General features: G+C 35.5%; 3 protein-coding genes across 5 annotated transcripts; 1 reads left to right on the forward strand and 2 right to left on the reverse strand.

Annotated features, from left to right (window-relative positions):
• Positions 1 to 295: 295 nt before the first annotated feature.
• Positions 296 to 9,193, reverse strand: up (Troponin T, skeletal muscle). Of its 3 annotated transcripts, XM_089704240.1 has the most exons (14): positions 9,037 to 9,193; positions 5,931 to 5,970; positions 5,611 to 5,652; positions 5,098 to 5,115; positions 4,834 to 4,851; positions 4,027 to 4,054; positions 3,703 to 3,828; positions 3,332 to 3,550; positions 2,829 to 3,050; positions 2,468 to 2,560; positions 2,307 to 2,387; positions 1,638 to 1,716; positions 804 to 1,027; positions 296 to 469 (listed from the first exon to the last, which is right to left on the reverse strand). In XM_089704240.1, the coding sequence occupies exons 2-13, from the start codon at positions 5,951 to 5,953 to the stop codon at positions 804 to 806; spliced, it is 1,173 nt and encodes a 390-aa protein (XP_089560366.1). In that variant the 5' UTR covers positions 5,954 to 5,970; positions 9,037 to 9,193; the 3' UTR covers positions 296 to 469. The 3 variants fall into 3 exon arrangements, with proteins under 3 accessions (XP_089560366.1, XP_089560367.1, XP_089560368.1); XM_089704241.1 differs by lacking the exon at positions 4,834 to 4,851; XM_089704242.1 differs by lacking the exons at positions 4,834 to 4,851; positions 5,098 to 5,115.
• Positions 9,194 to 10,140: 947 nt separating this feature from the next.
• mus301 (mutagen-sensitive 301) lies at positions 10,141 to 27,942 on the forward strand. Its single transcript, XM_089704244.1, has 16 exons — positions 10,141 to 10,929; positions 11,149 to 11,327; positions 12,237 to 12,428; positions 12,610 to 12,691; positions 12,985 to 13,184; positions 20,038 to 20,183; positions 20,554 to 20,715; positions 21,266 to 21,435; positions 22,458 to 22,656; positions 22,952 to 23,106; positions 23,363 to 23,514; positions 23,783 to 23,878; positions 24,109 to 24,200; positions 26,439 to 26,640; positions 26,999 to 27,133; positions 27,792 to 27,942. The coding sequence occupies exons 1-16, from the start codon at positions 10,248 to 10,250 to the stop codon at positions 27,882 to 27,884; spliced, it is 2,937 nt and encodes a 978-aa protein (XP_089560370.1). The 5' UTR covers positions 10,141 to 10,247; the 3' UTR covers positions 27,885 to 27,942.
• LOC149482549 (uncharacterized) lies at positions 13,400 to 19,387 on the reverse strand. The gene is made up of 3 exons (XM_089704086.1): positions 18,886 to 19,387; positions 14,019 to 14,322; positions 13,400 to 13,515 (listed from the first exon to the last, which is right to left on the reverse strand). Exons 1-3 carry the CDS (start codon positions 19,183 to 19,185, stop codon positions 13,412 to 13,414), a joined length of 708 nt encoding a protein of 235 aa, XP_089560212.1. The 5' UTR covers positions 19,186 to 19,387; the 3' UTR covers positions 13,400 to 13,411.
• Positions 27,943 to 27,962: the final 20 nt, after the last annotated feature.

Here is a 27,962-nt window from a genome sequence, read left to right on the forward strand (position 1 = left end):
AGTTTTATCTGATCTGTTTAAAAAAAAATGAGTCTGGAATTTTATTTTATACTATTATTCTAGCATAATCTAAGCACTTTTTATAATTTTTTTAAACATCGATTAATTGTTGATGACTTGAATCATTATATCTGGATCCCCGGGGCCGGTCTTGGGTTTGAATATCATATAAATTGCTCATAATTTCAAAAGGAAATTTCTCTTTTTCATTGCACTTTATACATTAATAGGGTAAAAAAGTAAGGTCACAGAAAAGATACTTAACCATTTATTAACAAGAAATAAAACCATCAAGTCTTATGTAATAAATTAGTTTAATGCGTCGTCAGCGATGTTGCGACGGGTGTAGTCCATGTTTCGTACAAGTCAACGTATAAATAATAAAAATAATTTATAATTAGTTAATGGATTGGTTATGAAACAGTACAGTCGACGCGGCGGCTCGAGAGTGGCTCCTTGGAGATAGTGTCTGGAAATAAAAATTCCTTTCATTAGTTTCACTATTACATAAATTTCGAACAAGGAATTTCACGGGAAACTTAACAATCTGTTAAAGACACTGGACTATATATATTTTTCGTAATGAAAATTCCGTAACGAAAAAACCTCACGCTCCCCACTCGGAGGTGTGGCTTGAAGGCATGCTATGCAATAGCTTTACGGCGGCAGTCCCCGAGTGCCACACGTCTTTTTTTTAATTTATTGAATTAGACTTCTAGAAGCGCTTTTGAATTGTCAAAATACAAGAAGAGCCAATAATAAACTCTTGATGCTCTTTTAAAATCATTTTACATTTCACTCACTTATTCCTCCTCCTCCTCTTCTTCCTCCTCCTCCTCTTCTTCCTCCTCTTCCTCTTCCTCCTCGACCTCTTCCTCCTCTACGACCTCCTCCTCCTCGGGTTCAGGCTCGAAAGTGGGCTCCTCATCATCCTCGGGCTCAGCCTTGGCATCCTCCTCACCTTCGGGAGATTCGGGTTCACCCTTCTTCTTACCGGGCCTCTCGCCGAACCATTTGGGCAGTCTCGCTGTTTTGGGAATTATCATTAGATATCGATAGGATAAATGGGGCAACATTTAGCGCTTTCTTTTTAGTGAACTAGAGGTTTTTAGGCAAATCAGCGCTATAAAGCTAAAATCTATTTAATGTAAAAGTATAATATCACGTTGAAACATACGATCTTTTTATTCGTATTAACTAAAATTCTTATCTGTTGTGGTAAAATTTTTGCATCGCCAACATAAGTGTAAACTGTAAAGCATTGATATTATTTTCCATAAGAATATGGTATTTACAATGAATCTTATTAAATAATTCAAAGATTAAAAAGTAGTATTGATAAGATAGAAAGCGTGTTAGTTACAAGATATAGCTAAACCTACTTAATTAGTTTGAGATGAAAAGGAAACGATTTTAGTAATGTTACCTGTGTCCTTTAAAAGTTGATAGAAGATTCTTTGAAGAGCAGCAGAATAAGCAGTAAGTAAATTATTACAGATTTTTACTATTGATTGGCTTTTCCTTAGAAATTTTCCAGATTGGAAAATTAAAAAAGCTCTATCGACATTTCTATATTATTTTGCTTTATTGTTAAAAGCTTTATTCTCCAAACCATTTTTGCCTTTCTCTTTACTTACCCTTTTGCCTGCCTCCGAACTGCTCAGCCCTTTCTTGCCACACCTTCTCCATGAAGTCCTTGTTCAATTTCTCTAGGTCCTGTTGTGAGGGAATCGTTATGATTGGGGTCAAATATAGGTATAATGAGGGAACTATGGTTACATTATCGTATGCATTAAATTTTGGGCATTTTAAAGTATAAAACTATTTATTCTTTTAGTTATGTCTAATTGAATTTCTAGTTACATATATCGATACGATAATGTCAGTGATACAGTTGGAATGGGACCCATAACAGCAAGCCACATGGACATGAGTACGACATGCCATCGCGGGGCTAAATGTGGGAGGAACAAAATGCCACATTCGCCGCTTACTTTTTGTTCGGTTCATAAACTCCTCGTGTTTCTCCTTCCATAATTTATCCAAAACCTCCGAGACTTGGCTATCGTATCCCTGTATAAAATGTGGGCATTAACAATGTTGATTTATCAGTTCCTATGTTAATCCTCTTTTTCAATATAGGTACATAAGTACCTTATTATTATGATTAATTCATTTTTGCTACCTTTGATTTCCTATGCTTATACCGTTCCCGATAGAGGACTATCATTTTTATTGTTCACTATAAGATCAAATAAATGATCAGCTTTAATAATTTGGAGTATTTCATAGAATTTTCTACTTACACCCTCGAACAACTTCTTTTTGTCGTCGTACGAACGTGTGTCAACGCGTCTTTCATATTTGGACGCTACTTGGATTTTGGGCTGCAAAAGAAATAACATTTTAGAGTCATGTTACTTGTAAGGTTCAACTCAAGAGATTTCTTAATTAATTTGATACTTACGGGGTGCTTGCCTGTGAGTGCTTCGGGGTCAAGACCCTTTTTAAGGGCCTTGTGCCTCAACTGTTGCTTCTGTCTTTCTTTGAGCTCTTTTAACTGTAAAAAAATACTTGTATTATTATAATTGTCTCATTAGTTTTTTTTACATCATGCTAACTTTTGACTTGAATCTAACTCATGGAGAATGTTACCAATTTTGTTGGTAGTAAAAGAAAAATTAACTACATCATACAATAGTTATCCGTTAATTTTACGTCTCTATACCCACTATTATGAATAAAGTTCTTTGTTTTATTGACTGTTTTAATCAAAATCCTGTTCAAGTGCAAAATAAATTCCAATACAAGAAAGACTTGAAACTCACGTCATAGTCCTGTCTCTTCTGCCTTTCCTCGAGATCGTATTTCTCGGTCTCGAGCTTGACGATGCACTCCCAGAGCTCGGTGGCCTTCTGCCGCAGCTTGTCCACGGAGAGACCCTCGATGGCCAGCGGCTTGATGCGGATGGAGAGGGAGATCCTCTTCTCCTCCTCTAGCTGCTCCTTTGTCTTGTTGCGTTCCAGTTGGGCGTTGCTGAGTCCGAATTGCTGGAAGGTCACGGTATTTTTAAAATATGTGAGCTTAAGATGTATAAAGATTTATTTGTATGATTATAATTTTATAAATGCAGAAATTTGTCTAGAATCATTAAAAATGTCTTGCGAAAGTGTTTTCTTTATAATACTTCTTAAATAGACCGAAAAACCTATAATCAAAAATATATCAGTTCATTTTGATCGGTCAGATTCTACAAACGAATTTTGTCAGACGTGTCTCTAAAAAATAGTGTAAAATGTAAAATTTGATTGATACAATGAGTGTAACTTACGTTGTCGCTTTTCTTCTGAATGGTGAAGTTGGGGCCTTGCTTGTTGGAGGCGTCCTTCATCGCCTGGAGCATAGCCTGGCGCTTCTTCTCAGCCTCCTCGAGCCGCTGTCTCTTCTCTTCGATGTCGCGCTGTTTCTTCTCCTCAATCTCGCGGATTCGCCTTTCTTCTTCTTCCTTCTTCTTCTGGGCGAGGCGCTTTTCTTCTTCAGCGCGGGAAACCTGATCAGTTAACCAATTAGTTATCAGGTTTTAGGTAATTATAAAGCTAGTTAGTTTATCTCTTAATTTGATATTGCTAATGAATGGAAACTAAAGTAATCAATGTTAAAAGCACTATGTTCATCATTTTGTTGTTAAATTGGATTATTTACCTTGCGCTTGGCCTGCTTCTCTTTGAGACGTTTGAGCTCATCTTCTTCCTTAGACCTTTGTTTACGCCATTCGTTAATGTACTCCTTCAGCTGTTCATCTAAATCCGACCGCTTCTGATCTTGACGCTGTTCATAAAAACATACAATTAATTTAATTAAATTTACTATTTAAATGTTGTTATAATAATATATTGCTTTTATTTACATTACAGTAGCTCCAAAAAATCCAATATAAAACAAATCGAAATAACTTTTAGCAGGTTCGTTAAATATTGATTTGGTAATAAATCCTTTATAACTTATTTGTATAAAAGACGAAATTACCTTGATGAATTCTGGATCTCCCTCACCCCTGAAATTATACAGATCGATTAATGAAATGCTATAGACTTCGGTCTGCAAGTTCCCAACAAATAGTTACGATATATCGCATACGATGACTATAAATTATTGTTACATCTTCTGTTGGCGTTGGTAGGTCGTAACGATTTATTGAGAACCAGTTAAATTGACCGCAGGTATGTTATAGCTTCTGTTATTGCATTATTTATTATTGTCTTAGTTGTTGTAGTTACACGAGTAATATTAAAGTTTGCTTTGACAACACAATTTATTTACTGTTTCTTAATTATTTGAGGTGAATATGGACATATTAACATTTAAAGGTATCTGTTAATTAATTTATTGTGTAAATTTAACGTATAATATTATTCCATTGGTATTTTATGTTTGATATTTATTTCTGTATAATTGTGTATAATAGTGATATATTTCGTTAAGATAATGCATATTTATACTGAATATAATGTTTTATATTGGACATATAAAGGAAGTTAATTATAATAATTAGGATATGCATGCTTTGACACTACCGTGCAATTATGAAAATGACATTAACGGAAACTCATCCATTCGAATTGACCGAATCGATGTGTAAAAGCGGCGCGGGCGCAACGAGAACATTCAAAAATAGAACATCTAGTTTGACCGTTAAAAATAACCGCATTGATTCGCTTGCTCAACACGATGACGGAAAATTTCTGGCAAAAACCATAAATATTAAAAACGCCCGAGCCGCGTTAGTTAATACGACTTTTATAGTTAGTGACACCATAGAGCGGTGCAACTTACGCGATCGACGGTCTACTCCTAGAAACAGAAAATAACAATCAGCATCTACCACACATTGTCGCAGTAATCGTACATAAAGAACATGAAAGAGAAAAGAAGCAGTGGTTTATACGTTGCGCATACAGTCTCCATTACAATATTATAGAGTTATTGAAGTAGAAAATTTAAAATCCTTTTTTTTCGTTTAGTGCAATATTATTGCCAGTGCATTATTAAACGGCGAAGCGAAGCTGTGAACATTTTGAAGTAATCAATACTACTTACTCTTGTTTGGGAGCGGGCCTAGAGAGCGATAGCAGGAGCGGGGAGGAAAAATAATTGTGATTAAAAATCGTATTCTAATTGTATTCATTTCAAAAGCTAAGTAATAGAAGCGAAAACAATCGGCCACACTATCGGTCAAGTAGATCGTTTGAACGATGTAGAAAGCGAGAATGCGCCTAACGTTCCAAGTCGGTCTGAGAGCTGAGAAAGCGTCAACTTAGCACTAGAAGCGAATATCTTAGCCTAATTGAGGCAAGCGTGCGAGTGCCGGAACAAGTCACTTACTTCCTGCAACAAAAGATTTAGGATACGGTGAGGGGTGCATCAAACCCGATACTAAAGAAATTGGAAGACTGAAGCTAATTGAATTTACAGTAGTGGTACTAAATGATAGATTTCATCTAAACAAGGTTCTAGAAGATCGCTAGGCAAAGAGACCAGGCCTCAAAGCTTAAAGTATCAATCGGAAGAGTTAAATCTCAAAGGGATCGCAGTATTCATCCGAGTACTCACGTCTCCACGACTTCTTCTTCTACTTCCTCCTCTTCGGAGCCACTGTTGAGAAAATAAAGGGTTTAGGAATAACACAGAGTAACATTTGCAGATAACATGGATATATTGGGGCAGTTAGCACATAGGTAACAAAAATTCGTTCTCTATGAATGAAATGGTCTTTGGGGGGTAAAAAAGATGCACATAGTGTTTTGGTTACGTTCATTTGTTTTGTATATAGTATAATATAGAGTCGTGTGTACATTGATCATCGTGAGTTACCTTTAATTTATCTGAAGATTTTCTAATAATTCTGAGTGTTTAAATAAAATAATACTTACGAATATTCCTCTTCGTCAGACATGTTGGTAGTTTGTTATTCTGTAAAAAAAGTTTTTTTTATTTTAAATAATGAACTAACGAGGGCTTAATGTGCATTCATTTATCAAATATCTTGGCACAGAATTGACTTGCACTGTTAAGATTTACATTATCTATTTGTTGGCTTTATTTCAAAACGTTGTTTAACTAATATTGTATTACCTACTACGTCGAGAATAACTGTCTTACCACAAAAAAACTTTAGACAGGGTTTAACTTTAAGCGCGGGTCTGGTTTTGTCGTATTTCACATATACAACTACATATTAAAGTGACAGATCCCTGGTTTAAAGTTAGACTGTGTTTAAATTGTTTTGTGGAAATAGCATAAAGCTCTAATATTCGCATAATATGCATATAAATTGGAACTAAAAACGTAATTCATCAACTGAAGTCTCGTATCAGTGGTTGAGTAGGTACTCAAAGTTGCAATTGTCATGTTTGATCACAAAGCAGCTTCGTATCTGCTTTGTGTGTTTGATATTATAGTCGTCTGCATCAATAAATGCATACTTTGTACGAACTGCTTTCATGAATGGATTGCGTATCTACTTACATACATTCATAAAATGGCGGTTGAAAAATATACAGGGTGTCCCACTATTGGTATACTAAGCGCGAAGGGACTTGTAGTTTTGCATACACTGATTACGTAAAAAATACTTAAACAACAAAATTAAGTAAAAAGTTTTTTGCTAAAATTTTCCTGAAAATCCATGCTCTCTAGCTTCTCTAGCTTCGCGCAGCCGGCATATACCGCTTCTCTAATGAGAGCATTTTGTCTATGAAAACATAATGTTAAACGATAGCTCACGTGCTGGTGGCAAAGTTGGGCGGGTTGCTTGTTATGGGTGTACAACATAGTTTTAAGAATTCATCTATTTGAAAAAAAAAATGTGTCTGGAATTTTATAAGTATTTTTACGTACTCAGCGTATGCAAAACTATAACCTCCTTTGAGCTTAGTATACCAACAGTGGGACACCCTGTATAGTTACGGTCGAATTGAGAACCTTCTCCTTTTTTTGAAGTCGGTTAAAAGTATTATACATATTTAAAAAGCCGTTTGAGTCCTGACTAGTAAGTAAAGTATTTTACCTATTTTACGAAAAGTCCCTCGCACTTTTTATACGCGAAATGTAATAATGACAATACAGTACAATACAATAACTTATTCGCATTAGTTACAAATATTTTATAACAAGAGTAAATTTTCAAAAATTAAAATGTTATATCTTAATTCCAAGTAAGGTTTACTTACTAAAATTTATGAAAAAAATCAGTCACTTAAAGTGAAAATGAAAATGAAAGAAAAAAAATCAATCTTTCATTGAAAAATCTTTCTATCACCTTTCAAGAGATTCCGAATAAATACGTACGTGGTCTAACAATGTAGGCACAGGCTGTTTTTTTTCGAGGTAGAATATGTACTAAATAATGTTTAATTTTAATAAATCAATAACGTACCTAAGTCTTAACTAGCAATATGCTAATCAGTTTTGTCAATCAACTCAATAATTAAAAATTAGAATCTGATTTCTTAAACTATGTAATCAAGTATTACAATATATTTAACAACAACAAAAATTACATATGCTATGTAACCGCTACAACTCTATCATATTCTCTGTGACGAGTGACGACAACGTTTTTTTTAATCCTAAGACTAAACAAAAACTAAAATAGTCCGATAATTACCTTATGGTTTAATTAAAGAAGTCGAAGGAACGTTGCGTTAGGTTCATTCCATTAACCTATTTATTATGAGCCTATTCTCATTTCCTTTTTGTTTTCTACCTAATTTTATTAAGGCTCCGGTTTGTGTTTAAAATATAAATGCAAGGAATAAAAAAGAATGCATATTTTCAATGAAAGAATTAATGACGTCACTTTCAGTTTTTCAAGGTCAAAAAATTTTCGTTAAGTTACCGCCAAAAATTCTCAATTAGATTGATTTTGAATTTGGAAACACGTTAAAAACGTTGGAATTTCGAATCACAGTATCCGATAGCCATAGATAATTTACGATTTACGCATAGTTACGTTCGATTATAATATTTAATATTAAAATTTCAAATATTATGTAGTTGGCATTATTGATTGCATGTTTCAAATGTAAATTATATAATTTAAATAAATATTGTTTATGAGCGAATGAAATATGAAGACGTGTAACCTTATTGTTTACAGAGAGCCGTCTATTTTCAGCGGTTTTATCTTTCGAACCAATAAGCACACCTACGGATTGTGCGTTGGCACTTGTTCAAAAAGTGTATATTTGGCATCAGTATCAGATTGTGCCTCGAAATATTTTTTGCAATACAGATATATACATTTTAAAGTTGTATAGTGGTTATGATAGTGTTAAAAAAATTTACCTGGTTAACTTTTTAATAAGAAAAAAGAAATTTTGATATAACTACCAAACTTGTAGCTTTTCTAAGCTGAGCTGAGCTAAAACTTTTTATAAGACGTGTCCTAAGTGATATTTAACGAATTTTTATTTGAATCTAGGAAATTACGTTTTACTTATAAATAACATAATATTCTAACAGTTACAATAATAATTTAAATATTTTCCAAAATATACTCAACACGAAATTTTGTGTCCAAAGAGGACGTTTTTCTAGTTTTTCACTATATATTTAAATATTAACTCTACTAGCAATGCAATCGATGTTTCTTGATATAACTTATTATTAATCTGTGATATTACTCTAATTACTAGTTTGTTTCATATTTTGACTGTGAGAATTTTCTTAATTTTTTTTCTCAGGATAAATTATCCTCTGAATTTTCAGAATCTGTATAGTATGTTTAGACTCTATTTTAAGCCTAGTGTACAGTGTATAGTGTAAGTGTTATACTTAAAATCATGTGTATCCACACGAAATCACGTAACATCCGTGTAACATAACTCCGCGCTAAACATAGTGTTGCTATACGCTGCCGACCCGATTTGGCAAACTCGCACCGCGTATTTATAGACACATCCTTATTTTCCATAGACACTTATGGTAAATCTACACACTGTACATTAGGGCACTGCACTACACCACGTCACTTACGTCGCACGGGTAGAAGACGGTCACTCAGTCACTTTAGCACTGGTTCGTAGACCGGCAGCACAGCGACGTTGGAATGTGGAGTCCGCGGCGACCGGGGCGGCTCTGAGCGGTTCCGAGCGATGTGCTCGCGCTTGCCCCGCGCCGCGCGTTTATTTTTAACCGCAGTCATTTTTGAGCTGATTTCAGCCAGCTCCGATTTCTGTAGCGCACGGTGGAACTCTGAGCGTCCTGCGGCGGACGTGAAGGGCGTGGTTACAGTTGTACTAATTATTATATTTATCAAACTTTCACGGAAACTGTATTATATTTGATTAGATATGTTAATAAAGATAAAAATAAGCTTAAACAAATGCCGAAATAAAGATTAAAGAACCGGAATGAAAACGCTTAGATGTTTTCCATTCATCTGTCATGAAAAACATAATTTATCGATGCAAATAATTGACATCCATAACGCGAGGATATTAATTAATATTTTACATGCTGTTCCGAACACCAATTCGCTCCTTCTTTCACACAACCAAATTCAAACACTTATATACTTAAGTATACAATTTTCAATAAATAAACTTAAACTTTTTCATTTAGTAGCAAAAAATAGCATTTAATACTATAATCATCTTCATCTCATAGTATTAGAGATATTATTTATTAGTGAGACTTCAAGGAAGAGTACCTAACTTAGATTCTAACAACGTACTGAAAGTTTTTATTGATCACCAAAAACAAAATAAAACTATTAGCTATTATCAAATTCTTCCATTTGTGAGTTACGATGATAAAGACAGACCACTACCTAGACCGGAGAATATACAAGGATCCAAGTCACTTAAATGCAAATGTGTCCGACTGACTGGTCAGTCATGGTCATGCAGGCACAAGACGAAAGTTTGTCTTTCTTTCACGTCCCAACGAAGAATTATCTCATATGTACAGAAATTTCCTTTGATAACGCAGACTAAGCGCCCTGTAAATAATAATTTAACCGTTTTTTTATTTAAAAAATGTTAAAGCATCTACAACTAATTGCCTTGTACCTATTAAAACCACTGTTAAAAAAAAACTTGATTGTCATTTGTCACTTTAATGTCAAATCCACGTGACATCTGTTTGTTTTCAAAGTTGTTTACATTTAAATTATTTCACAAAAATGAACTGACACGGGACTATTTTCTTTATATAGTTTTATTATTTAGTGATGTATTATAAAAATGAATTCTCGGAATAAAATACTTTCAGCATCCCCATCAACACCGAAAAGACGTCGTCTTGGAATTAGAAGGAATGTGCGGTTGTCCCAATTAAGTATCGAAAATATCAAGTTAAATACACCGAAACATTTACAAATCAATTCTAGAGTTAAGGAAAATTGTGATTCGCCGCCGTTACCATGCAATCAAGTGGAGTATTTGTGTGATTCAGAGAGTAATAGTTCAATTAGTAGCGATATACCATGCTCGCCCGGCATATTAGAGACGTGCAATATTTTTCATAATATAAGCAGTTGGAAATCGTTTCAAGAAACCAAAAGCCCTAAAAATGATGCAGCGTCTGTTAGCACAATTGTTAACGAAGTATTTAATGATTCATTTCAATCGAAATCATTTTTAAATTGTGTGCAAGAATTACCAAAGAATGACAATTATCAGGATGAAATCGAAAAAACTTTTAATGAGATAAATCAAACTATTTGCCAAAATGATTCATTTTTTGATGAGAAGGATTCGTTTTTGCTTGATATAAGAGAAAGTGGTATAATCAATGATAAACATACTAGAGAAAAGGAGTTACCTCGATCAAATGTAAATAAAGGAATTAGTGATGATTTTTATGGACTCCCAATGATTACAAAAGGACTTTTTAAATCATATAGAAATATTGAAAAATTTTATGGTAAATTCAATCTTGTTTCTACTTTATTGTAGTTAGTTTCGTTTTTAATTTTTTTTGTCTAATTTGATTTAATTAGTAAATTTGTTTATTGCCAAACTTTCATAGGCATCTGATACAGGAAAATTTTTTTCCCCATTTAATATTTATTTCATATATTATATTATTTATAATAATAATAATTGTGATAAAATGAATATCGTCCTTCTCTCAATTATTCAGATTGGCAAGAAGAGTGTCTCAATCTAAATGCAATAAAAGAGAGACGTAACTTAATTTATGCTCTGCCAACAAGTGGAGGCAAGACATTAGTAGCAGAAGTGCTTATGTTACGAGAAGTGTTAGTTCAGAAGAAGAATGCACTGTTTATCTTGCCCTTTGTAGCTATAGTTCAGGAGAAGGTAATGTTTATATTGTAAAAATGAGTATACAATACTTTGCTATGGGATTATAGACTTTATATGTAGTGGCTAAGGTTTATATTCGTACAGCTGTAATATTGGAAAATATGTTTATTACCACAAGGCACAATGTAATCATTCCATTAGTTTCTTTATACTACAAGTTATAAATGAACAATTTTCATATATTGGTTTCAAATATAAACAGGGTTGTTCCAGCTAAGTTTTGTTATATATATTTTTAAGCTATTGCATAGCTTCTATCGCGGGCCTTGAGCGCGGGGACCGAATCCAGAAATTCCGTAACGAAAAAACTAGGGATGTAACGATACATGATTTTGCCGATACGATACCGATACCGATATTTGTAATAAAATATCGGCGATACCGATACCGATAACGATATCGATGGCTTGGTAGAAAAATAAATAGTGAATTATGCATAAAAGTTACCAACATTTAACAGAGACTCAACTGTAAATCGTATTCTTTTAAATAACAATGCCAAATCAAAAAACAAGAAAACCATTTATTTTAGTATTATTATTTTGCAAAGTCAGTTAAACTTTAGGTTATACACATACAATCAGTTCCTAATAAAAGTTTACTATTGGTAGAGTTTTTTCAAAAAACAAAGTGCGCACGCCCGGGCGGCCTCCCGCATCGTTCATTGGGCGCGGTTTTTTGAATTGTTTGATATCGGTATCGGTTGTTTTATAATCGGCGATACCGATATATCGGCTTGCCGATTATATCGGCCGATATATCGGTATCGGTATCGGTATCGTTACATCCCTAGAAAAAACCTCACGCTCCCCACTCCGACGGGCACGGAGGTGTGGCTTGAAGGCATGCTATGCAATAGCTTTACCGCGGCAGTCCCTAAGTGCCACACGGTTTTTTTTACAGATATGGTCCTTATCACCATTTGCTATTCAACTAGACTTCTTAGTAGAAGAGTATGCAGCCGGAAAGGGACACTTGCCACCAAAGAAACGGAGAAAGAGAAATAGTATTTATGTAGCAACAATCGAAAAGGGTCTAGCATTGATTAGGAGCCTTATAGAGTTGGATAGATTAACAGAAATTGGCTTGATTGTGGTAAGTTTTTTTTTTGAAAATTTAAAGGTGTGCTGTGTGTTACCAGCAATAGAAATTCAAGGCTAGATGATAGCTGAAGAAATTCTAATGATATCTTTGTATGTTTTGTATTTTAATATAATCTTTAAATCCTTTTCATTTTGAAATAGATAACAAAATCATGTCCTATTTTTATTCCTAGGTGGATGAACTGCACTTAATCGGCGAACCAGGCAGAGGTGGTACTCTAGAAACCTTACTTTCAACAGTAATATTTGCTAATAGTAAGTAGAAAAGTTTAAATTTAATTTAATTTAGTTCTTAAGCAAAATATTAGCTATCTTGTCTCTAGATTTAAAAGAAAATTATAAAAATAAACAAGACAAAAATGTTGTGTGGTTTTATGAAACCACGGTAAAAGTGAAACTTTCCGAACACTGCTTTATACCTACTCGGCAGCCGACCGTCACGCGACATGCGCTACACAGACCAAAAAGTTTGAGACGATGTAATAAAAGTTTCACTTTAAAAATTGGGAACTACCGACATTCATAATAAAATTAAAATATCTCCACAGAAGGTATTCAGATAGTAGCCATGAGTGCCACAATAGGCAACTTGCCAGACTTGGCGCAGTTCCTTCAAGCTGAAGTATACCAGCGTGACTTCAGGCCCGTGGAGCTCACAGAATATGTGAAACTTGGCAATGTGTTGCACAAGATTGTATGGGATAAGGGTGGTATGGAGTTAGTACCTGATCGGCAACTGGCTTTTGATGTAAGTATTATAAATATAGAACAAACATTTGCATAATAAATTGATTTGTTGTTTATTTTGTGTGACTATTGGTATATAGAGTTGATTTTAAAATCCTGACAACTTTAATTAATTTTTGTTTTTTTAATATTGAATTTGAATTTTAACAATTCTTCATTATTTGTTCATGCTCTTATTAAAAATACATAAAATTTATACAATAAAACACAAATATTTGGATAATTCATTTATTTTAACTTGTAAACATGTCTTATTGCTTTAATGAGCTCCATGAAGGCGTCTTTTTTATATTTTATATTGTTTTGCCTCCACAAATATGCAAAAATATGATCTGAAAAATTGTCAGTATAATTGTAAAAGAATTGTTTTATTGCTCTTCACTGGGACTCACTGACTTGTGTAAAAATAATCTTATAAGAATAAAAAATGTTGTGTGGTTTTATGAAACCACGGTAAAAGTGAAACTGTTCGAACGGCTCCGAACACTGCTTTGTGTAGCGCATGTCGCGTGACGGTCGGCTGCCGAGTAGGTATACCTACTCGGCACTCGGCAGCCGCGATACACGCGACATGCGCTACACAGACCAAAAAGTTTGAGACGATGTAATAAAAGTTTCACTTTAAAAACAATATTTATAAAAAAAATGGGGTGGTTAATTCAACATGTTTAAAGATGAGACAATAATAGGTTTTCTGACAGCCCTTTACCCTTAGTACAAAAGCATAGGCAATTAATAAAACCCACCACAGCCTCGCCTTTTTGGATTAACACAAATGGAGATCTAACCTAACCAAAATTGTTGCAATTAATGGTTAATGCATTAAAACTATTACCTCGAGTGTATTTCCTTTTGCCGAAGTTTGATTCGAAAATCCGGACAATCTTCTCTGGGACATGAATATTTCCTTCATTTTTATATTTTTGATACATAGCAACAGTATCCCTGCAGTGTTTATACCAATCACTTATGGTGACTCGGCCTAAGCACTGTTGTCTAACTTCTATGTATGGGTCTTCATGAATTACAGTATTATGGTTCCATTTTCGTGAGTATGCATATAATAAGTAAAACACATGTACTAAATCTATTTTTGCATTTTCAAAAAAAGTTCCTTTATTTCTCGAAACTCTTGATGATTTCATTTACTTTAGTATAATTACTTTTTTTTTTGGGGTTGAGGGGGAGGGGAGGGGAGGGGAGGGGATTATATATCCCCCCCCCTGAAGGGGGGAAGTTGCGGAAATACATAGTTTTCGAGTTTTTTTTTTTTTTGTAAAATGTGTTTTTGAGGTTAGGAATACTATTAATTTTCTAACCATACCCATTCGTATGTGTTCAATTGTGCTAGATTTTCTACCTAGTACCAGCCCAGTATAAAATACATACAAACGAGCATTCGACGGAGCCCCAAGGGGCTGTCATGTCAACCTAACACTACGACTCGTGATCCCCGAATTTCATTATTTTGAGGTGTCTAATCGATAGCGGGTAGTGACTTTTCATAATAAACTGCTTTTCTTTTTCTACGAAAATGCGTAGTTTTTGTGAAAATCGAGAATGAAAATTATTTTGAGAATCGCCCTTAAGTCGCTTCTGGCACTCGCCGGCCGCTGCCGCGGCACGCTCGCTTCGCTCGCTCGGCTCGTGCGGCAGTTCAAGAGTTAACCTAACACGCTCGTCGCTTCGCTCCTCGCTACCTATTTGAATATTAAGGATAAAAGTTTTATAGTTTTTAACCTACGTAGTTTTTTTTTGTTTGAGTGGGAATCACCCTTAAGTCGCTTTTGGCACTCGCCACACAAAATGGGCTCACGTTTCGTTATTGCATATATTTTTTTTTAGATTTGATATTTACCGTATTAGATTTGTAAAGTAAAATATACATATTTATATCATATTTTTGATTTAATACATAATTGTTTAATTTGCGCTTTTATATTAACCGTAAAAACACATTTATTAAAGGAATCAGTCATTAATTACAGTGAACGAAACGTCAGCTGTCAAAAACGTCGTAATTAATAACCAAATTCCTCTTTGAAGATCTGAATATGTGTATTATTAACGATTGCCTTCCTACCCGTAGAGTCTCCCCATTACAAAATCCTAATACTGTAGTGGACTTAACAATTTGCTCTTCTGTCTTAGCTCCTTCCTTTTCTTGTTCTACGCTTTCCTCTACTCATGGGAGCGACCATTTTCCAATCCTCATCTCCTGCTCACGCACAGTCCATGTTCCCACTAGAGCTTTCCCACCTTTGCTCAAATTTAAGTTAGGCAATGCCGACTGGGAGAAATTTGCCAACTCCCTTGATACCAAAATAAGTAATCTCCCAAATGCTTCACCTGAGAATTGTTTGGAATCTTATTCTCTTTTTGTTAACTGTCTCGAGACTACTGCTACCGAATCTTTCCCATTGAAAACTTATTCAACTCTGTCTTTTAAGAAGCTATCCCCTCCCTGGTGGGACCATGAGTGTACTGCCATAGTTAAGGACCGTAAAGAAGCCGAGCTAAGATATGATTCCAGTATGTCTTATGAGAACTTTATTAATTATAAGAAAATTGCAGCACGAACTAAACGGGTGCTATCAAAAAAAAAGAAACAGGGTTGGATCCGTTTCTGTGAGAGCTTATCTCCAAAAACCCCGCCATCATTAATGTGGAATAGTATTCGCCGTTTCCGTGGAGCTCTATGTGATAAAAATAGAGTATCCAACAACTCAGACGTTTGGCTTGATGATTTCATTGACAAACTATCCCCTCCATTTGTCCCCTCTTCTGATCATTTTCCTTGTCCTCCCCATAATTTAGTATCATACGACAGTATGGATTGCCCATTCACCTTGCAAGAACTTGTTACGGTTCTTGATGGCTTAAAAGACTCATCCCCTGGGGTTGATGGTATACCATATTCTTTTCTTTGCAAGTCAGGCGATCAAACAAAATCTTTTTTTCTAAATTTAATTAACATTTTCTTTTTACATGCCATTATTCCGGACTCTTGGAAATCCCAGCTTATTATTCCTATCCCCAAACCCGGCAAGGATCCCCTTAACCCCAATTCCTATAGACCAATCGCCCTGTCTTCTACCTTAGCCAAAATCACCGAACACCTTATTAAAAATCGTCTAGAATGGCTGGTCGAGAACAGGGGCCTCCTAGCTAGTTCCCAATATGGCTTTAGGAAAGGTTTGAGTGTATTAGACAGTCTTAGTATTTTAACAACTGACATTCGTTCCTCTTTTCACAATAAACAGTATTTGGTTGGCGTATTTCTGGATGTAGTTTCAGCGTACGATAATGTTCTTCTTCCAGTGCTCAGACAGAAAATGTTACAGCTGAGTTTGCCTGAGAGGATGATACATTTCATCTTCAACTTATTAATGTTGAGGACGATACAAGTACGCTGTTCTAAAGACACACCTACTAGACATGTATTTAAAGGCCTCCCTCAAGGTTCCGTTTTGAGTCCATTATTGTATTCTATATACACCTGGGATTTGGATAAAGCCATTCCATCGTATTGTAGCGTTCTGCAGTATGCGGACGATATAGCATTGTATACTTCGTCAGAGAATATGGATGTGATTACCTTTCGACTTAACAGCGCCTTATCTTATTTGGAAAATTGGATGAACGATCATGGCTTGTCACTATCGCCCAGCAAAAGCAATGTAGTTGTGTTCACGAAAAAACGCTTGATCCCACAGCCGGTAATATTACTAGAAAACTCCTCAATCCCTGTAGTCAACAAGATTAAATTTCTAGGGGTGGTGCTTGACCAAAAGCTGAATGGTATGGCTCACACTAACTACATTTCTCAGAAGTGCGAAAAGGGTATTAATGTTTTACGCTCCCTAGCTGGTGTTTGGTGGGGATCACATCCATATTGTCAAAAACTAGTTTATAATGCTATAATCCGTAGCCATTTGGATTATGCGTCGTTCATCTTAGAACCTTGCAATAAAACAGCTTTAATAAAATTGGACAGAATACAATACAAGTGTCTGCGACTCATTATAGGTGCCATGAAGTCTACCCCAGTCAATGCCCTTCAGGTAGAATGTGTAGACCCTCCTTTATATCTCCGCCGTCAATATCTGTCAGACAAGTATTTCTTTCGGCTTATACAATTATCCTCTCATCCCCTTCTTCCTAAAATTCGAAATCTACTTCAAATACTTACTCTAAATAACCTCCGTCGTCCATCTGATTTTCCTTGCCTACTTAAAAGTCTCATCAAATTTAACCGCCTTCCGGATCCAACATCCCAATTTAGTATCCATCCTTTATATTCAACTCCGTTTCATGCACTAGTTTTTAACCCCAACATTAATATGAGTTCTGGTATTCAAAAATATGCTCCAGATTCTAATGTTGCTTTTAACTGTCTGGTTTCTTCCCACTGGCGTGGTTATAATCTTTTTTTTACGGATGCCTCAAAAGTGTCAAAACATCTTGCTGTAGGGGTTGCTGTATGGCACCATAACTCTAACACTATTTTACAATTTAAATGTCCCCCTCTCTCTTCTGTTTTTACTGGTGAAGCCACAGCTATCTTGGAAGCTCTCAATTTTATCGACTCTCATAATCTCCAAAATTCAGTTATTTTTTCGGACTCCCTCAGCTGTCTTCAGACTATTACTTCTAACCCTTTCCGCTCAAAGTCTAAATTTCCTATCATCTTTCTAATAAAATCCGCACTTTACAACTGCTTCAGAAAAGGGCTTCAGGTAGATTTAGTACATATTCCAAGCCATTCTGGTATTGTAGGCAATGAGAAAGCTGACGTTCTGGCTAAATCTGCCATTCAACATGGTACTCTGGAGCATTACTCTAATTATGCCCACGATCTCTCTTCTCTTTCTAAGGATCGCTTGGATCATACATGGAACAGTCAGTGGAAAAATTCAACCAAAGGGAAATTTTATAGAGATATCCAACCCTCAATTCCACGTAAGCCCTGGTTCTTCCGTTTCCCTAATATAGACAAGCCTACTGTTTCCACCATTTGCCGCCTCCGTTTGGGTCACAATACCACTCCTAATCATTTATTTAAAATTCATGTTCGTGACCATTCTCTCTGTGAGTGTGGTATAGACGAAGGAAGTTATGACCATTTATTCTTTGTTTGCCCTAAGCTCCGTATCTCACTTCTGGATATCCTTCCCCCAGATGTTCCCCTCCCTACTAATTTTAAGTGTTTACTTTGCCTTGTCCCTACCTCATTTGTGAATATCCTATCAAAATTTATCAATTTTAACAATCTAAAATTTTGAACTCCCACTGACTACCTATACCTATTTTATGTTATGCTTTTGTGATGTGTTGTGTTGTCTATAACTAATATTTGTTCTTTGTCAGGTTATACAGCTCCATGTAAGAAGTCTTTCAGTAAATAAAAAGTAAATCATCTCAACCGTGATTTTTCCTCAGCACAGAGCACGCTTAACATAAGCATTAACTTAAACTGACCATCCGTTCAAAACTTGACATTGGCAGAATCCGTCCTCACTGGGATCGGGAGTTGCCATTTGAAAAAGAAGAAGAAGAAGAATAACCAAATTTTCTGAATTTCAAAAAATTATATCTTGAAAAGTAATGGTTTCCGCAAGTTGAAACTTTACAAAATTAATTAACAAACTTAGAACTATAACTAAAAAAAAAATCAACGCTCTAGCGAAACGTAAACGTACTAAAGACGAGCCGCGATGTTTACTACATTGTTTTTCAGAAAGTACTAGACCTTGTTCTTCAGCGAATGCCACACATTGCTCATTAGTGCCCAATTTTTTTATGACTCTCGCCAAATTCCACTGTATTATCACTTCCTCGGTATAGAGGTTCCGACGGATAACAGGCCCCTCGTCATCGAAGTTATCCTCAACTGCCGGTCCTCTAACAAGCCCTGAACTCGCAGGACCTGGTTTACACGCACTTCCACTATTTTCAGATGGTGCCATCACAATCTGTAATCGCGAGCAATCAGTGTCCATAGTATGCGAATGTAGTATAGAAAAGCAATCCAATCAAAGTCCAAACATATATAGCCGTCTTAAAAAATCGCAAATGGATAGTATGTCTAAGCAAAAAATAAAAAACACTGAACTCTGAAGCATTCAACTTTTCAAGTAAACAAAACTTTGAAATCAACGGAATGATTAATGAATAAACCTGTCAAATGTCACTGTCATGTCATTTCTACGTCATTTCTAATATCCAAAATCAAAGAGAAAATATGTAAAGAGCCTCAGAGGAATAAACCTATTATTCCTCTGAGGAAAGAGCGGTTTGCGTTTCCGCAAAAAATTTACGAATTTGCGTTTCCATTTACGGTGAAAATTTCAAGCTGCTTGAAATGTTATATTAAACAAATTTATCGTTTTCTTTCACGAATTGCAAAATTGTCGACAAAATTAAATGTATTTTTTGCATTTTGTAATTCTGGCAGCTAAAATTTATTTGAAGATTGCCAAACAACGTCCCTAAATTCCTTCAGTATCATCAAATTCAGGCTGCTTGATTTTAAATCCGATTCTGAATTATATGTAGGTATACATATACTACCTGGCTCCGACCGGCTCGTAATTTTTCTGTTGTTTTACAAAATTTTATCACTTAATAACCTAATCCTAATCCAACTAAACAGAAAATCAACAAAAATATCCTTTGGCCTTAGGAATGTACTTTTGTTGAGAAAGTATAATAATTTTAATTTAAATGTATATTCTATTTTGACCGCGTTTTCCCTAATCAGAACTAGTTGAAACAAAGGCACATTTCATTACAACTGGTTCTATGGATGAAAAATATAATCAGAAGTAAGATCCAATATTATATTGTTTTAGTACACAGAAGCTGGCAGTAGGCTAGACCCGGACTTTGTGGGGGGTCTCGTCAGCGAGGTGGTGCCCGGGGACAGCTGTTTACTGTTCTGCCCTACGAAGAGGAATTGTCAGAGCGTTGCAGCGCTTCTTTGTAGCATGCAACGGAGGTTAATGGCAAACAATGTTTATCGATAATTTTGCTTAGGCTTTAGATACTTAACTATATTATTAAATATTATAGCAGAATTTGATACTGTGTGTTTCTATACATTGATATTTGACATGAATTAATGCTTAGAAGGCGTCCGGCGTCATGGCTTTTCTTCATTGTCACAACGCGTTTAGATCGAAGCAAGCTACGCCACGAATTTCCATACTTGGTCTTTCTCTGTCACGTGTCGTAAGCGTTTTCATTATAGCCGTAACACGATTTTCACGAAATATGGAGCTTTTAATTTAACCACGATGCGTGGTGAGCTATATCTTCACTCAATGAGCGTTTTCGGTCATTGAGCGTAAAATACATGTACATTGTAGCGAGATGCTGCAGCACCGCAGCGCTGAGCGCGCATCCCTGCAGAGCGCGCTGGGGGCGGAGGGCGCGTGCGCGGAGCTGGTGCGGTGCGCGCGCGCCGGCGTCGCCTTCCACCATGCGGGGCTCGCGGCTGATGAACGCGCTCTGCTCGAGCAGGCTTTTCGGTGCGAGCGAGCATATAATATGTACATACATACGCACAAACACACACATGGGCACACACAAATACCCTTAAATAGTTGTGGAAGTGCAGAAAGCATTTCGAAACTATTCAATAAGCAACTTTATGACGCTTGAGAAAATCAACAAAATGCAAAGGATATTTTTTTGTGATTATTCTAATGCTTTCGATTCTGTTGAACACAAAACTTTATTAAGAAAACACAATTTTATGGAATCAAAAATACTGCTTTAAATATCATATCTTCTTATTTAACTGATCGAATTCATAAAAGGTTTCCTTGGAAAACCAGAACTCGCTGAGAACAATTATGCAATTGAGTGTCCCACAAGGCTCTATTCTAGGTCCGTTTTAATTTTTAATGTATATCAACGATTTGCCATTCTTATTTATATATTCTTGCCAATTTAATTGGTGTGTCGATTACTTTTAATTATGATAATTTATTTTCATAGGTTTGTATTAGATTTCTGTGTGATAGTTGCAATGAGTTTCAACAACACAAATGTTCTACGTTCGATTATTTCTCATAGTTCGGGCGTGATATCAGTACTATGCTGTACGTCCACACTAGCGGCGGGTGTGAACTTGCCCGCGCGGCGCGTGATCGTGCGCGCGCCGCGTGTGGGCCGCGAGCTGATCAGCTTGGCCGCGTATAAGCAGATGGTGGGCCGCGCGGGCAGGAAGGGGCAGTGTAGCGTGGGTGAGTGATATTACTCGTGTTTTATTGTAATAATAATTTAGAATGCGAATGTACTGTGATTTCGAAAATTTTAAAATATTGTTTTTTTTTGTCATCGGAATAACTTGTCAATGTCAATCGTTTATTGTTCGTCACTCTTTCATTCATTTTACCAGGTTCGATAATAAATTTCATAGACCGTCGAACTTTTTGGTTCATGCCGGTTGACTTTTTAGAATCATTTAATTTCATTATTCATTTCAAACTCACAATTGCCTTTTAAAAATCTTCCAAAAAAGTTCGAGTTGTATAAAACATTGACTGAAACTAACACCTTATTTCGTGACAGTTATGATAAATCTAACGTATCGCTTGTTAGAAAACTGCTTTATGTACGCGCAGGCCGATTATCGCTTTGGACAATTTTTGATCGTCATCATGAGTCTAGTTATGTATTGAAAGTTACTGCCTTTAACTGATTATTGCACGCCTCATAAGCGAAGCGTTGAGGTGGGTACTACTGTCACTTCGCGCAAAACATCTGATTTTTCAAACTTAAAATGTCTTTATGTATCATACATTGCACTTGTAAGATAATACATACACACACATATTAAGAAAAAACACTATTTTTAACGTTCATGATATTTTTGATGTCATTTTTGTTATTTAAACTAGTTAAAAAACAGTTTAAAAAAGTTCTGTCTTGGACGTCCGTGTGTCTGTATGTGCGGATCCTTTTTCTTGTTAACACGATAGCGACCGAAATACTTTACTAATCGAGTCTTTTTTTTTCTCTTACGCTTGAGTATGCTCAGGAATAGAACCCTTTCATTTTTCAGGGTCTGATTCGATGTGGTTTAATTGTTATTAAATAAACAAAAATTATAATTAATAAATATTTATTAAAAAAAAATTATGAGGCGTGCACTTTTGGATTTTCCAAATTATTTTTTAATTTATTAAGAAGAATTGCATAGTACAAGCGCGAAATTTCATTTTGCTTCGTCACATTCCTTGACCATATAATAACCAATTACCAGGGGAAAGCATCATAATCTGTGACGAGCGTGACTGGCCCCGGCTCCGAGCTGTGCTCGCTGGTGGTCTACCACCTGTCCGCAGCCAACTGGCTCCCAGTATTGAGGGGTTGCTATTGAGTGCTGTAGCTTTGAATCTTGCTACTGATGTGGGAACTTTGAAGGAACTGCTTGGGCATACTTTGTTGGCTGTTACGGAACAGTGAGTTTGGATTTTTTCTTTAGCAGGATTTTTATTGTGTCGTCATCTCAATAATAAATAATTGTATGTCATAAGTTACTTTAATTACCAAAATTACGATGTAAGTAATAATAAATACTAAGCAATTATACGAACACGCAACGATCAATTGCCTTACAAATTAAAATCTGGAAAACTAAAACATATTTCAGAAGCATACGAAGTTACAGGACGATGAACAGTCGTAATTACATTCATAAATTCGATAAATTATTACTTTAATTGTGCATAGTATTCATTTTAAACAATGTTCCAGAACACTCAATATAGACGAAGTATGTAAACAGAATATATTGGCACTAATAAAAAGCGGGGCTTTAGAGTTTGTTGGCAAAAAAACGACATCAGTTAATGAAGTAGACAATGAATTTAAATTAGCTGTTAGCAAACTTGGTAATGCTGCGATAAAAGGTAAGATACATTTTAATTTAGATAATATTCTGTTTCTGATTCTTAAGAGTTGTGAATAATTTACAACAGCAAAACAAGTTTGGAAATTGTAAGCTTTCTTGTGTTTCTAGCGAGCGATCTAACTTTTTTATTTAACCAAAATCCTGAGCTAAATGAGTCCCGACTAAATATTGGCATTCTGTGCACTAAAATTTTAATGCGTTTTGTTCTCGAAACTTTTCCCAAAATTTTGAAATCACTCATCACTTTTGTGCAGGATGTCTAGATCTGCCCATAGCAAGACAGTTATTAGCCGATCTAGATCAAGCCTCTCGCGGTCTAGTGCTTCTGGGCAGTTTGCATCTATTGTATCTAGTCACTCCACATGAAATTGTCATCAGACCGGACTATAGGCATTATTACTCACTGGTAATTACCTTCTTTATTTATTGGAGTATTTATAGGTTTATTGTTGACTTTTTATATGACTCTTCTTCACGATTATTTCCTTCACCTTCATTCATACCAATTGCCATATTTTTACTAATTTATTAAATTAATAACTTGCAATTTGTTCAAAAAATATATTCGAATACTTTTTTAAAGATACATTGACAATTTAATACCTCGAAGGACTGAACTTTGCAAAATAAGTGGTTTAGGAAACAAGTTTATTTTCAATTTTTTTTTTATTCAGTATTGTGACTTGGATGAGGAAGGAGCTCAAACAGCGAGAATTTTGGGCATTACTGAGGTTAACGCGATACGCATGATGACCGGCAAACCTATCACGGTATGTTTCTTACATGTCATTTACTTTAGGTTTTGATGATAATATTGTTCATTCAACAAAATACAAAATAAGTATATGGTCGGATCTATATCTGATTTTTTTTTTTCGGAAATGAAAAGAGTTTGTGGACGCGAATTTTTTTCCAAAAAATATGCCTTTTCTACGTTCGCCTTAAAGTTCCTATATTTTACTAAATTATCCACATATTACAATTTTGAGCTATATTGCAGAATGTATCGGAGCAAGTACTGAACAGATTCTATCTCGCGTTAATGCTGCGTGATCTCTGGAAGTTAACGCCTGTTCCTGTTGTAGCTGATAAGTGAGTGTCCGTGTTACTCTTTTGTGTTTTTGTGGTTTTAATTTTTAATTATTACTATCTGCGCTTCGCGGATTCACCCGCGTGGCTCCGCTCTTGTTGGTCTTAGCGTAATGATATATAGCTTATAGCCTTCCTCGATAAATGGGCTATCTAACACCGAAATAATTTTTCAAATGGGACCAGTAGTTTCTTGAGATTAGCGCGTTAAAACAAACAAACAAACAAACTCTTCAGCTTTATAATGTTAGTATATTATACCTACAGATCACACCACAGGTTATTTTTACGCAAACTTTATTAAAGTGAAACTTTTATTACATCGTCTCAAACTTTTAGGTCTGTGTAGCGCATGTCGCGTGTATCGCGGCTGCCGAGTAGGTATACCTACTCGGCAGCCGATCGACACGCGACATGCGCTACACAAAGCAGTGTTCGGAACATAGAGATAGTATGTACTACTAGAGGGGTTATTCCAAACAAAAACATTGCGCGCGGCCGATGTGGTGGGGTACGTGTGGAACGAGCGAGGCGTGGCTTCAAGTTCAAAGATTAAGCAATGCGTGCAGATGCGACACATTGTGCAATCTGTTTACTCGGTACTATCTGGTGGTACTGATACTAGGGAATTAATAAAACGAGGATTTTATATTAAACTATGTATTTTAATTTCCTTTAAATAATATCAATTTAGTAAGCTTTTGTCGTTTTGTGTAGTAATCAATAGTTTTATCAGTTTTTGCTTCATGATGTAATCGAATTTTGGAGTATTGGTTTATAATAGCCCTAATTAAATGGATACGATGATTCAATGTTGATGGCGTTTACGTATAAGAAACTCACATTTTGAAAAATCTCACGTGAGATTCGAGGATGGGGGAGGGGTTGAATAAATTCTCACGACATCTCACCAGGGGGGGAGGGAGGTGCAGAAAATTTTAAAAAACACCTCACGTAATTTATGGACGCCCCCTTACTCGATCACAATTTTTGTAACGAATGTGAAAGACGAAACAATAAATACGCAAAGCGGCTTTTACTATAAACGGAACTACATTTAAAAATATACTTTATTTATTGAGTTATAAGGTTGCTTCCATTCTGTTTATTTACATTCTCAAAAACATCAATCGCCGCAGAGGTGGCTTGCGACAAAGGCGGCTTGTGTCAAAGGCCTCGGCGATATCATTTAAGAACATAATATTATGTACTTTAGGCAAACTTGTAATAAGATCTATTTTACTTTCTTATTATTCCATTTGACAAGGATATTGGGTAAGATACCTATTGGAATAATTTTATTATTATGTATGTACTTATTAAATCCGCGAATAAAAAAAATTTTTAGTCGTGAATATAGAAATTGGGTCGCATTTTTTTAATCCGCGAATAGTGAAAACACGAATAAAGGAAGCGCGATTAAGGAACTTTTACTGTATTAGTTTCTGTGAATGTTGTGTTTATTTGTAATTGTTGTGCATAATAATTTATAAATCCTATTGGAACAACTGTTGATTAACCTTTTTTTAATAAATAAAAATAGGTAAATAAATAAATATTACTTAATATAACCTACCGTTTTACTTTTCGTAGTCGGGTAAAAGTATAAATATTTAGGTACTACACCACGGTAATCTTTCCTAGTATATATACATAGTTAAAAAAATCCAGTTACATTTTTTTAACAGACTCATCGATAGTGTCACGTCTGTGCTGTTAGTCTATGAAAAATGGCGCGAAACGCAGAACGCGTGGTGATTTTTCGCAAAATGATAACAATATTAGTAAAATGCATGACTTACTCATAATAAGGAAACTTACTGGTGAAAAGTCACTCCTCGGGCTTTGTTTGTATTATGGGAACTTGTAAAACAATATCTAAGCAAACACGAAGGCATTTTGAACAGAGCAATAACACGTGTTGACGCGGCAAGCGGGGGGCACAGTCCGACACAGACTAAAGAGACTTGTGATTCTTACCTCTAGCTCGTGTTAAAGAGAGTGTAGTAGCGATCGCCTCTCTAGTACGTAGTACATACTATCTCGATGGTTCGGAACCGTTCGAACAGTTTCACTTTTACCGTGGTTTCATAAAACCACACAACATTTTTTTTTGAGTGTATCTTTTTCTCAGCTATTTTTCAGTTTAAAATTAAATCGATCGATCAGGATGTATTTCTTTCTAGCAGCTGTTCAAAAAATCCTGTAACTTTGTGTAAACTACTGTCACATTACACGCAGATACAACGTATCTCGTGGTCTGGTCCAATCGGTGATGACGTCATCATCGTCACTCGCGTCAAGCGCGGCGCGGCTCTGCGAGTGTCTGAGCGTGGAACCGTTCTGGCAGTTCCACGCTCTGTTCCACGAACTCGGTCTGCGCTTGCGCAACTGTGCCGTGCCGGAATTGGAACAGCTTATGGAACTGCCCGCGGTTAAGAAGGTAGGCTTTGGGTATATTTTGATTTTTGATATTAAATAGTAAAGGTTAGTTAACTGAATATATTTGTAAAAGAAATTTATTTTGTTAGTATTATAATGTATAAATATAATATATAAGTGGCAAGCTAAAACTTGTTTTTTAAAAGCTTGAAGCTTTCTGAGCTTGAACAATTTTCCTTAATTTCGTAAAGTTCTTTTCAATTGCTGTTACCTGAAGCTCAACTTCAATCTAAAGCGCAAATTCAATTTACCACCACAATTCGCTGTCATTTGAAGCCTATGATATGTAGGTAGCTTTAAATCAGTCTCAAAATATTACCTGCAACATTTTCTACAAATAACTAGCAATATTCATACAGGCGCGTGCATTACAACTGTACCGTGCGGGGTACAGGCGCGTGGAACAAATAGCGCGGGCCAGCTCTGAGGAGCTCGCAGCATCCGTGCCACATCTCGCACACACCGCTGCTAAACATCTGATAAGCGCTGCACGGGTATGGATACTAATAACCATTAAATATACTTAGCTTAACTAAATTGCCGCCCTCGTTATCAAAGAAAAACTCGCATAGTTCCCCTACGTCTGGGATTTCCGGGATAAAAAGTAGCCTCATTTTAACTGTATATTATGTAAGAAAATGTAGTATTTGCGTGAAAGCGAAAGAACTTTAATTGAGCGTTACGTTTATAACTTTATCACCTTTATTTCACGTGTACCACGTTCAGCAGAGAAGTTTATTTTTTCTTATTTGTAAAACTTTACTGATCGTCTTTGAATTTAAAAATAATCTTCTTTGGCAAGATGACATGACGGTATTGCTATGACGCGACCTTGAAATGTTACTCTCTACGCGCCTAAAGAATTTTCACTTCAATATAAAAATAGTTAACTACCTTAAAGTACCCTCGTTATGAAGAAACAAAAACTTACCATTCATTTTAATCTTTTATGCATAAATTTACTAAGATCCGGCTCGAAGGACCACAATTACTTTTCGTATGCTGAGCATTTTTATTGTTCTTAAAAATTACAGTGCTAATACCAAAGTTATTAAAAGTTACTTCTTTATTAATAGAAAGTTGTATAATTATTCTAATTGTGTCCATTTAAGAAAAAAAATATTTTAATATTGTTAAATTATCTTTTTACAGATGATGTTGATTGAAAAAGTGGAGAATTTGCGCGCTGAAGCCGAAGACGTTATGGAAGATTTGAAGTTGGACGATAGACTGAATATAATATGAGGCAATAATATATAATAAATCAACTATCTAATGTATTGTGTAAATAATTTTTTTTTTTCAATACAATTGTTTTTTTAT

Source organism: Colias philodice, chromosome 15, assembly GCF_061535455.1.
Source record: "Colias philodice isolate Cphi_HAF_F1 chromosome 15, ilColPhil1 Martin Lab GWU primary, whole genome shotgun sequence".
Classification (NCBI taxonomy): domain Eukaryota; kingdom Metazoa; phylum Arthropoda; class Insecta; order Lepidoptera; family Pieridae; genus Colias; species Colias philodice.

Bases quoted from the DNA above. Each gene is read 5' to 3' on its own strand.
- up (XM_089704240.1), bottom strand. From the start codon at position 5,953: ATGTCTGACGAAGAGGAATATTC. The intron at 3,551-3,702 runs GTAAATAATCCA...TTAACTGATCAG, and splicing joins AGAAGCAGGCCAAGCGCAAG to GTTTCCCGCGCTGAAGAAGA. The intron at 2,388-2,467 runs GTAAGTATCAAA...TTTCTTTTGCAG, and splicing joins CACTCACAGGCAAGCACCCC to CCCAAAATCCAAGTAGCGTC.
- mus301 (XM_089704244.1), top strand. From the start codon at position 10,248: ATGAATTCTCGGAATAAAATACTTTCAGCATCCCCATCAACACCGAAA. The intron at 22,657-22,951 runs GTGAGTTTGGAT...ACAATGTTCCAG, and splicing joins TTGTTGGCTGTTACGGAACA to AACACTCAATATAGACGAAG. The intron at 27,134-27,791 runs GTATGGATACTA...ATCTTTTTACAG, and splicing joins ATCTGATAAGCGCTGCACGG to ATGATGTTGATTGAAAAAGT.
- LOC149482549 (XM_089704086.1), bottom strand. From the start codon at position 19,185: ATGGACACTGATTGCTCGCGATTACAGATTGTGATGGCACCATCTGAA. The intron at 14,323-18,885 runs GTACGTTTACGT...AAGTAAATGAAA, and splicing joins AACATCGCGGCTCGTCTTTA to TCATCAAGAGTTTCGAGAAA. The intron at 13,516-14,018 runs GTAATAGTTTTA...ACAATTTTTCAG, and splicing joins CAAAAGGAAATACACTCGAG to ATCATATTTTTGCATATTTG.